Source organism: Marmota monax, unplaced genomic scaffold, assembly GCF_021218885.2.
Source record: "Marmota monax isolate L192 unplaced genomic scaffold, Marmota_monax_Labrador192_F-V1.1 WCK01_AAM20220418_F8-fsc00053, whole genome shotgun sequence".
In the NCBI taxonomy this organism is placed as follows: Eukaryota; Metazoa; Chordata; class Mammalia; order Rodentia; family Sciuridae; genus Marmota; species Marmota monax.
This window is the reverse complement of record NW_026693153.1, coordinates 9,091,040-9,103,480: the sequence shown is the minus strand read 5'-3', so window position 1 is coordinate 9,103,480 and position 12,441 is coordinate 9,091,040. Positions and strand designations below refer to the sequence as shown.

General features: G+C 32.8%; 1 protein-coding gene across 1 annotated transcript; it reads left to right on the top strand.

Annotated features, from left to right (window-relative positions):
• Window positions 1-9,787: 9,787 nt before the first annotated feature.
• Window positions 9,788-10,768, top strand: LOC124100029 (olfactory receptor Olfr180-like). Its single transcript, XM_046455337.1, has one exon. The coding sequence runs from the start codon at window positions 9,788-9,790 to the stop codon at window positions 10,766-10,768; it is 981 nt and encodes a 326-aa protein (XP_046311293.1).
• The last annotated feature ends 1,673 nt before the right edge of the window (window positions 10,769-12,441 follow it).

Here is a 12,441-nt window from a genome sequence, read left to right as displayed (position 1 = left end):
TTTTTTCTTACTCTAGCTAAAATTTCCCTTCTTAATCCTTTCAGTTGTTAATGTCTCAAGCAGCATCCAGAAAAATCAGAAAATTGGACTTGTCCAGTTCTTTTTCCTTCCTATCTTCCCCAGAAAGAAGCTGGGAGTTGAAGGCTCCCCCTGACTGTATGGTGCTGTACTGCGGTGTGGGGAGGATTATGGCAAATTCTATATCTAATCTTCCCCTGGCTTCAGTGTGGCTGATTTTATGCTTCCCTGGATTCAATGCAGGAGCTTCTCAATCAGATTCTGGGTTTCCTACAAAGTGAGTTGGTCTGTGTTTTATTGTTGAATCAGTAGGTCTTTGGAGTAAGGGACAAGAAGTGTAGGCCTCTTATTCTTCTTTCCAGATGAGATCCTACCAGACTATAATTTGAGAAGTAAAAGGCTTGTGCATGTCATTTTCTTCCTGCAAGCCATATTGTGTACTCAGAGTCCATCCTACACAACAGCCCTTAAAATCATTATCTCAACATATGGCCTAAGTGCAGAGCCACTTGAGTTTCCAAGGTATTGCACTTCAATTAGGACTGTAGATGTTAATTATAATGAGCTCTGGCCCAAGAGGAGCCAGAATGTTGCTTAATTGTTGTTACTGTTTGCCATGGAATTGTAGCCATTTTCACAGATCTCCACACTGTGTTTGAGTACAAGGGCCAAAACTATTCTATAAACCCATTATGTGGAGTCTGTCTTCTTGGACCACAGCCAACACCAAATTTGAATCAGTAAGGACTCAGTTTTAGGCAGAATGATTTAGGAGACAGGAAGAGATTAAAAGAAAGTTCTAAAGTATAGTCTATTTTTGAGGAAAAGTAGCCAAAGAAGGAATAACTAAGAAGCAGGGCTTCCTTCCAGGGTTGGGATACATGCCTTGTTGGGGAGAGTGGACCTGCAGCCCATTGCATAATGGAAAATTTTCTTGCTCCTCTTGGGCCAGAGCTCATCCAAAGCCCAAATGCTGAAGCAAGCAAGGAGGAAGCTGTGGGCAGGATTGTTGATTGCTAAGCCTACAACTGAAGTGATTCTAGCCTCAAAATTTGATGGAGGTTGTGTAAGACTTGTCATTGGTTGACAAGTCTTACAAGAGTGGAAGAAGAACAAGAACAAGAGTGGAAGCACAGGCAACTAGAGAAGCCTCATCCTTCTGCAATGTTCCTCCATCTCCTTCTAGTGACAAGGCTTATCAATGTCATATGCCATCTGAAAAAGGAGATGCATTCAAGGGGCCAGCCCTAACATCACAAATCAGGTTAATAAGGGATAGTTAATAAGGGATAGTTCTGCTAATCAATGAAAGGCAACTAATTGATTCAAAACTATGGATGAATTTCGAAAAATAGACAGCATGAATGTAGACCACAGACTGTATGTTTCCACTTTTTTATAAAAATCTTGAGAAAGTAAAACTGCATTGCCATACAACACGGTTGTGGTTGCCTGGGTTCACCACACTGGGGACAGATATTACTAGAAAGAGGTATTTGAGAACATTTAAGGTAATGAAAAGATGCTAAATCTGATCTGTGGAAATGACATAATTGTATCCAGACAGTTAAAGGGGATGAATTTTATTACATATACATTTTACCTCGATGTAGCCATGTAAATAATCTGTAGTGTTTTCTATTGTTCTCTCAGCCACTTTATTTCTTTAATATCTTTTTAAACATATTGTTTAGTTGTCAATGAACCTTATTTAGAACCCAGTGTCCCATACATGCTAGGCAAGCACTATACCACTGAGCTACAAACCTAGCCCTCTTTAATATCTTTACATTCATTGATTTAATTCTCAAAAAATTTGCCATGGTTGTCAATTTTTTGAGCTTCTGAGCTCTTAATGGAGGATTAACTCCAACACATGTACATGTCTTAGCAGAGTCAATTTTTTTAAACTGGAGAATTTAGATTTAAAAAAATTTAGGTTGATGAAATTCAAAAAGTGTGACTTTTACATCCACTAAGAATATGTTTTGGTACTATCTTTCTGTAATTAAATTTCCCTCCAATACTTTTTAAAGCAGAATGTCTATTTTGATGTTATTTTCTGCCCCTTCTTGTATGAAAAACAGATCTCTAGTTACGCATAACTAGAGCCCAATATGATAATTTACCAGTCAGGAAACTTTTAAGACACCTACATACTAACATGACTTTATTAATTGTAATAGTTCTGAACAGTAGATCTCAATCAAAAAATTTCTTGGGAAGGCAATACTGAGCTAATACAATAACTGTTGCTGAGGTGTACACTTTAGGAAAAGTATAACTATCAGTTAATCAATAAAGATAAGGACCGACTGATTAATTTTGGTGAACAAAACCCATCCACAGGTTATGCCTAGACCAATCACAAGGCATATTCCAAAAATCACATATTAATGATTGTCCTATAGGTATGATTTTTTAAAATAATTCCAACTAAATGAGACTATTAAAGTCTATTTATTGATCGCTGGATACACTAAAAGAGTCTGCCACAATAACTTACATTTTGGCAGAGACTCAAAGACAGACAAAGGAGTGGGAAAATTGGCAGGACTTCAGGTTTGCTTGAATTGGAGACTGTTGCCATGGAGAAGCTCTAACTTGGCTAACTCAAAGCAGGGCAACCTATGTGATTCACTAGGAGAGCATATTTGGCATTTTCTGATTGGTCCTAAGTTGAGAGCAAGAACAGAAATTAGGAAATTGACAGTTAATAATCAAGCTCTGGTCATTTTGAACTGGCTGTTACAAAAGCCATTATTTACCTTCTTGGATTATTATTTAAGATAGCAATCTAGCTTCTTACCAGTCTGATTTACAAAAGACTGGCTTCCTTCCCAGGCTGTTTATTGCAGACTCTGAGTTGATTTCCTAGGCAACGTGTTAGAAGTTGTGCATCACAATTCTATTTAATATAAATAACACATTATAGTAATTAAGTGTACACTCTGGACTGTAGTTTCAAACTCTTTGGAATTTTGTGTTGTCATTAACATAAATTAACAATAAACTAATTCATTTCTAGATATGATGCACAACCTACTTTAGAGGACAATGAAATTGAAAGGAGTTAGTACAATTAAGTTCTTAAAACATGTTTAGAGCAAAAAAATTGCTCAGTAAATGACAATTTCATTATGCATTAAGTATTTCTTTATTTTATACATTTAACTATTGAAGTTATTTAACTAAAGTTGAAAATGAAATCTGCATATCAATTGATGAAATGCTTGTTCCTCCTTACTCAGTAAATAATTGATCTAGGTTTAAAAATTGGTGAAATAATACTGAAAAGCAATATGGACACAAAGTAAAATGTCCTCCTTTCTTATTAAAAAACTGTTGTATGATTAATCAATGACTAGAGCAAGTGGGGACAACATTCCACTTGAAAATAATTATTCTCTTCATATATAAGTAAACTGTTATAGTCAAAAAGCTATAGCTAGGAATGCATGAAAAGACACAGGATGTCAATGAAGAGGTTGTTTTCTATGAAAATCGTTTCCAAATACTAGACACATTATGTTATCTTATAATAAATAATCATGTATGGTACAAAGATTTCTGAGAATCATATCAATACTAAAAAACAATTGCTATATTTAGGATGAATTATATATTTTACTATAATGAAGGAAGGGTGTTCTAAATTTGCTGATCCATTCTCTGATAATAAATGCAATTCATCAAGAATTTTTAAAGCAATTAACACTTTTTTCCATTAATATTTGTGTGGTATTTAAGTGAAATGTAAATGCTTTGAAAAAGGAAATCATGAAATGCAGATAGAATTTTGAAAGCATGCTTAGGATGTTTCCATATATCAGATATGATATTCTGGAAAAAATATATGAATAAAATTTAAAAATGTATGTTTGCCTATATTTTTAAAAAGTGAAGACAGAATTTTCATATCTATGTTTCAGGGAGATTTGATCCAATTTTAAGAAATATTAAAATGTAACATTCTCTGCTTAGATTGCAAGAGCAAAATGAAATCACAAAATATGGTAATTGATTAGCTAAATATCAGGACAAACTCATAAATTAGTGACATCCGTTAAAATGGAGTGTATAATTTCCTAAGTGCATCCAAGGTTGTACTTTTTACATCAATTATTCTGTGAGGAAAGGAAGAAAGAAAATGTAATAGAAAACAAGAGGAAGGAATAACCAGAAATGGAGAAATAAAAATTGTTCTCACAAAAACCTGAGGAGGGAATGGATTTCAGAGTGTGGTCATAGTGGCAAATCATATGGTTACTTAATTAAGACAGTGATGGGAACTATGCTTTAGAGTTGGTTATTAGGAGTTGAATAATGGTTGTCATGGCGACAGAGTAATGTCAGTGAAAGGCAGAGGGCAAAATTACAAGCACTAGTTACAACTTAGTGACTTCTGCTAATCAAAGCATGAGCCCAGATTCTGGCCAATTTGATTTATTCTCCATTCCCAAAATGGAGAATAAATGTCTGTGCTTTTAAAGCATTCATTACCATTAGTCATGCTCTTACTTCAGCCAATAATGCTGACATACCACACATTTTTCTGCCTATGGGAATTTAATTCATCTTCAAGAATCAGAGAAAATATAATTTTTTGATAATGTCTTCTTTTAGACCTCTGAGTAAACTCCTTCTTTGTGATCCCATATATCTTACTTCTAAAAATAACATTTCATTTTTATTTTATATTTTAAATTATTTTTGATATATAGAAACATTAAAGTTGTACATATTAATAGGTTACCATGGTGTGTTTCAATACATGTATACATTGTAATGTTAATCTATCTACACATATCTCTCTTCTCAAACATTTATTATTTCTATGTGGCAAAAAATTCATTTTTTTTTCTGGCTTTTTGAAATGCACTCTACATTAATGTTATCTAGAATCCCCTGCTGTGCAACAGCATACTAGAACTCCTTGCTCCTAACTGTAACTCATTACCTACAGATCAATGTTTCCCTACCTCTGCCTCACTCCTACTTTCCAGCCTCTGAGAGCTACCATTCTTCTCCCAGGTGCTAAGAGATCAACTTCTTCAAATTCCACATGAAGAGAAGCATATGGAATATATCTTTCTAAGCCTGGCTTTCTTCGTTTAACATAATACTTAACTCAGTCTCAGCTGCTCTATGTAGTTGTATAAATGATTTTACCATCAAGACAGAAATTCTGTGAAATCAAGGTCATTTCTTACTTGTCAATGTCTGATTCAATGACTTGTCTCTATAATCACTCTGTAAATGTTGAATATAATTTAAGTCTCTGCAACCAATTTAATTAGCACCCACTGAGTTCTACATTATCTGGAATTATGAGAGGTTTGACATTTGTAAAGCAAAAACAACAACAACAAAAAATTATCTGAGAATGCCCAGGAAGTTAAGCTCCATAAACATACAAATGAATATTCACAACTCTTTGCATAATAGAGACTGTTAAACTGGGCACAGTGGCACATGCCTGTAATCCCAGTGGCTCCCAGTGGCTCAGGAAGCTGAGGCAGAAAGATTTAAGTTCAAAGCCAGCCTCAGCAAAAGGGAGGCACTAAGCAAATTAGTGAGACTCTGACACTAAATGAAATACAAAACAGTGCTGGGGATATAGCTCAGTGATCAAGTGCCCCTGAGTTCAATCCCTGGTGCCTCCCCAATTTTTTTTTAAAGAATAAAGACTGTTAATAGTTTGTTCATTAGAAATTTGAGGAGACCTCTATTGTGAGATTCAGTAGAATAAGTCAAAGAGGGCATTTCAGATAGGAGTAGATTCCAAATAAATATTCAGAATAGAAATCTAGTGCACCAAGAAGAACTAGAGGAGGAAGAAGAAGTCCGTAGAGATGGATTCATAAAGGTGAAAGGAAAACCATAAATGATATAAACCCTATCTATGGAGTGCCTAGATACCCAATAAAAGATAAAGACTTGGTTTGAAGAATAATAAGGAACAAAAACCTTTCTAAGGCATAAGTGTGCATCTACACTAGAGAAGAGATAGAGATGGGAGATCAATTTAGTTATTTTGGTCTGGAATTGTAGCTCAGTGGTAGAGTACTTGCCTAGTGTCACAAGACCCTGGGTTTGATTCCCAGAACCCCAACATAGTTATTTTATGACTATACCATTGATTATGATAAACTTCATGGATGTATATTTATCTTCAAATTCATGGAGCAACACACAGTAAATATGTATAGTAGCCTTTTGCATGCCAATCATACTTCAGTAATGATTTCTCTAGTTGTTATGATGCATAAGTGAAATAAAGGAACACAATGTTAGAGTTTCATTCCTCACTATAGAAAATGAGAGAAAAGAAGCTGCCCTTGCCCATCACACCACACTATGCCTCTTCACAAACCCAAACCTCTCTTTAAATCTCCAACTTGCACTTCAAGTGATCGGTATGAATCTATTTGCTATCCATTATAGTTCTTATTTAAACAATATTTGATACAAAGAGAAGCAGAATTAAGTGGGTAAAAACTCAAGATGATCGTTAAACTGACTTTAGTGATGGCCATTTGATTTAACCTCAGAATGTCAGCATGTATCCCTCTTCAATTAATGTTGTGTGGCTACTGGTGTTTTGGGAACCATTCCTCTCATATTGGGAATCTATGTAGAATTACCCTGATGTCAGTGCCAAGCAAATCCCTTTAGAATTAATGGGAAACTTTAACTGTGCTTTGAGGCTAACATAATTGTTGTCACTGACCTATGAGTAGAGAAAATGTCCTAGATTTTTGTAATTTATTCCCCAAAGTTTTAAGACCAATTTTTTATCTTGATTTCCCTAAAAGAAAAGACTATTATATCAGGTGTCCAATAAACTATTATAAAATGTTCATCTGTAAACCAAAGTGTGAGGGTGGATTGCTAATTCATTTTTACTATAAACATGAAGACATATATATTTCTTTGAAATATTTCAGTATTTTTATTGTCTTCACATTTTATCCACTTGATTCTTTTCTATTATGTCTCTAAATTGAAGATACCATGGAAAGAAATAATGAGACACAATGTGGCAATTATTCTAAGTATTCTGAGTCCAAAAGCATCATCCTTTTAACACAGAATATACAGGTAAGTCTATAAAGGACCATGCAAAATAATTCTGGATTGTAGAGAAAAACTGATTTCTGATTCAGATGAATAATTTGACTTTGCACTTGAGAAGAGAAATTGAGTTTTCACTCTATTATATTCTGATACAATAGCTCCTAAATAGGTTAATGGTTACTGAAAATGAAACATATTTCTCCTGAGTCCACATAAATATTTTCAGCATATTTGTCATTAAGCGTTGCTAAAATAATGATGCAGTTGGCATTTTTTTGTATTTTCATATTATTTTTTAAAAATATTAAAATTCTGAGGGATATTTTAAAAGTGAATAGACCTAAAATATAATGGGCAATTTATTTTATTTATTGATTATAAGCCTGCAGTGATAAAATTCTGGAATCTTACCATCTTATGTGAGCAAATATAAAAACATTGTATGAAATTCAGTGGGGACAAGAATAAGAAACAGAAATACTAACCAGAATGTGTATTAAACAATGCCTTTGAATAATTATAGTAGGCTTTTATCCAATACTGTCTGTCTACAGTATGTTAAACCAAAAGTCTTATAATAATTTCTTGAAGAAACGGAAGATGATCTTACCATTTTTAAAACACGTTTTTTTCTGCACTTGAAATAGCATAATTTACAGTTGCCAAATGATATTAAATATATAGCACATTTTGATGACCACTGAACTCAATAAATATATAGTAGATTGTGACTAAATGAGTTTGTAAATTTATTTATTTTGAAAGACTATATTGATGCCACTCTGGCATATTGGATAAATACAAAGTATAAGTATTTTAAAGCAAAACCAAAGAGATTAAAAACCAAATGCATAAATCCTCTTTTTAACTTTTTAAAAAAAGTTTTAAATTTATTTGTTTTACTCAGTTGTACCTGACAGCAGAGCTCTTTGATTCATTGTACACAAATGGAGCACAATTTTCACTTCTCTGGTTTTACATGAAGTAGGTTTACATCATTTGAGCAATCATACATGTACCTATGGTAATGATGTTCGTTTCATTCTACCATCTTTCCTATCCCAATTCCCCCTCTCCTCCCCTCCCCTCCCCTCCCTCGACTTTGCCCAATCCAAAGTTCCTCCTCTCACACCATGTCCCCCACCATTATGGATTAGCATCCAATTATCAGAGAACACATTCAGCCTTTGTTTTTTGGGGGGATTAGCTTACTTTGTTTAGCATGATATTCTCCAACTCCATCCATTTACCTGAAATGCCTCTTGAATTTTTGAGCAGAAACATAAATTAGTTTTAACTAACAATGAGGTACTTAAAATGTAAATGTAAAATCATATTTTGGAAGAGTATGTTATATTTATACTCCTAAATTTTTCCTGAAATGTTTTTACAAACACAAAAGCACAAGCAGGAAAGCATTTCTAACCAAAGAATATTTCCTCTTAAAAAAAATTAAAGAACCTGAATTCAAATCTCATATGATAGATCAATAACTAAGTTACTGGTATATAGGAGAAAAGAATTTCTGAAATATACATATTTGATTACTAAATTATTCAATAACATACAGTAGATATCATAATGAAAAATATGTGTCAGGAAAACAGTGAGTTTTAGACTTAAAATTTTACAATAAGGCACTTAACACATTGAAATGATACAATAGATTTCCAAAAGAATGCAACTGGCTACTTCTCAAACTTGTCATAATATTTCCTTTGTGAATATGCTATAACATAACATACATTTGAGTCTGCAAGTTTAAATAGTGAAATAAGTGGGGAAACTATAGGACTGAACAAAAAGTGGATTTTTTTTTCTAGAGAAGATGTTTGAGATTATAGGAGATAGACTTATTATGAAACATATGCACACTGTGAATGGAAACTTTGTCAATGAGTCTCATAATATTAGATATGCATATATATACAGAAAGAGAGAGACACTTAAAATTAGAGACAAATATTGAGACAGATAATTAAGAGAAATAACTCCACAAATATTTGACGTACAAGATAGAAGTAGGATCGAGAATATGTCAAAATGAATATAAAACAAATTTTTAACTTATTAAGGAATTTTAACATGTTTTATATTATGCTTTAATATGTTTTATATTCCTACCCTGTCTTAAAGAATAACTAAATATTTCTTTAAAATATCTCTTGGTGACCTTACCTGTGAAAGTTTACCAAATTATAGAATATATTTCTCAAACAAACTGTGACTCTGAACATTTTTTAAAAACTTAGACATCTATTCATTAAAATGTCTAAAGAATAATTTATTTTAAGTACCAAATTAATCTCATGAATTATATTTATAACTTATTCTTTAATTCATGGAAAGAAACTTACAGTAAGACAATGTTTTTTAAGATGGGAAATGGAAAAATAATTATACCGACCATGAATCTGTACATGTTCATGTACAAAGAGCTTTTCCATCCTAGGAATTCACACAGACATTCCCAGACAATCCCTGTTGTGTGCATAATCCGCGATATATTTCTTCTCACAAGACTTCATATACTATGAGTGTGCCAGTTTTCAGGAGATAGCATAGAGTGATTTGAAGTAGAAAAGTCTTCTTTGTGTGCTTAGGGTAATTAAAAGGGGTGAGTGAAACATATTCTGCTTATAATCTCAATTGAATTTCTTTACAAATTATGTTTTAGCACAAGCCAGGAATGCCTGAGACAAATCATTCTTTAGCAACCGAATTTATCCTCGTGGGATTTACAGATAACCAAAATCTGAAGGTCCTTCTGTTTGTGGTATTCTCTGCCATCTATCTGGTCACCATGGTGGGGAATCTAGGGTTGGTGGCCTTGATTTACATGGAGCGCCGTCTTCACACACCAATGTACATCTTCCTGGGCAACCTGGCTCTCATGGATTCCTGCTGTTCCTCTGCCATCACTCCCAAGATGCTGGAGAACTTCTTTTCTGAGGACAGAAGGATTTCCCTCTATGAATGCATGGCACAGTTTTATTTTCTCTGTCTTGCTGAGACTGCAGACTGCTTTCTTCTGGCTGCAATGGCCTATGACCGCTATGTGGCCATATGCAGTCCCCTGCAGTACCACACCCTGATGTCAAAGAAACTCTGCATTCAGATGACTATAGGAACTTTCGTAGCTAGTAATCTGCATTCTATGATTCATACGACCTTTCTATTAAGGCTAACTTTCTGCAGATCTCATAAAATTGATCACTTTTTCTGTGATATCCTTCCCCTGTATAGACTCTCCTGTACTGACCCTTTTATTAATGAACTAATGATATATATTTTTTCAATGCCAATTCAAATCTTTACTATTTCCACTGTCTTGATTTCTTATCTTTGCATTATTTTCACTATTTTCAGAATGAAATCTAAGGAGGGGAGAGGTAGAGCATTTTCAACTTGTGCATCCCATTTTCTGTCAGTCTCAATATTCTACATTTGTCTTCTCACATATATTCGACCATTCAAAGAAGAATATAAAGGTATACTAGTGTCAATATTTTATACAATAGTAATTCCCTTACTAAACCCTTTTATATATAGTCTGAGAAATAAGGAAGTGATAAATGTTCTCAAAAAAGTCATGAGGACCTACAACATTCTTATACTTCATCCTCTACTGCAAACGGTTTTTGATTTTTGGAAATGCTTTCATAAATAATGAACATAAAAATATTTTTCCTTTTACATACTTATTTAAATCATGAGGTCGTGTTTGTTAAAATATATGTTAGTAGAATTTCCAAATTGTTTGACAAATCTTAATTCAAATTACATAGCCAGAGTAAATCAAGAGAACCTTGATAGTAACTGCTATGCCAGCTCTCATTAGTTTCATTACATTTTGAGAAAGTACTGTTCCAAATCTCAGTAAATCAACAGAGTATCATAATTTAATGTTTAAATATTAGGAGTCTTCTTTGATTAATGTTTTCTAGTTACTAATCAAAAGCTTATATGATTTTATGTAGAGTGTTTGTAACACTTAAAATTCCTAGACTACAACTGACATAGGATTGCTGTATGTATAAATATGGATGTATAACCAATGTGATCCTGCAATTTGTACACGTGGAAAAATGAGAATTCATACCCTATTTAAATCAAATGTATGATATGTCAAGATCATTGTATTGTCTTGAGCAACTAATAAAAAAAAAATTCCTAGACTAAAACGTGAAATAATTTCTTTTCAGAAAACTGGCTTTGCTTTTTTTTCCCCCACAAAACAGGTTATATTTTTAAAGAGATAGAAACCAGAAATAAAGTAATGCAGTAATCTGCATTTAAAGTAATGAAGTTTTATTTAGATGAGATTCCAAAAGTGGAAAAAGAATGAAATGAGAAGAAATAAACACATTTTTGGAAAATCATTCACAATAAATTATAACAAATTCAGGAGGAAGAAAGTATACTTTAACTTAAAATATTGTTAAGGTTTGTTTCATTCTTGAAAGCATCAACAATGTTATACAATATCAAATATAAAACAGCAGCTTGCATATTAAAACATTTAATAAATATTAATTAAAACTCAAAACATTTAATACATATTAATGAAGACATTGTTATATATTTTGTATTTTTGTTAGCAAATGACAACAAATATAAGAAAATTATATGTATTAATTGGCTATTTTTTATTTTTATAAATCATCTCTCCATTTTCTATAAGCCCTACTTTTGACTTACGTTTATTTGTAACATTGTTTATAGAGGAAAATGTTAAAATATTTCAACTCCATGATGAATAATTTCTCTATGTGTGAATAGTCTTTTAATACTTGTTTTCAATATTTATAATGTGTACATATTTTAATTGAACACATTTATGATTTTGTTAAAATCTGTAAGTCTTCACTAAACCTTCAGAGATTTTATTTAAAAAATTGTGTATTTTCATTTTCAATATCTTGAATTTTAATACATAGTATTAAAGTACGACCTGTTTTCCAACATTGTGAAATGAGAATTAAAATTGGATTTAGGACTAAGCATTAGTTTCAGAAACATTTGCTAACGAATTCTATCCTTATTGATTCTCGTGTCTCCTTTTTGTACATGCACATTGATAAAAATCACATATATAGGCACACATAGGGAGATCAAATTCTAGCCTCTGTCTTGCACAGAAAACACAGAGAGTCTCAATCCCTACACTGATTTTCTAGGAGCCATGGGAGACTTTTAGAAAGCAACAAAAGTGAAACATGATAAACCATGACGGGAGAAGACTCTTCTCCTTCTACCCAGTCTCTTGTTTGGGTTTGAGAGAGTTCTTATACATGATACCACATTTCTCTATTCTTTATTTCTGAGTGACTCTTTTTATTA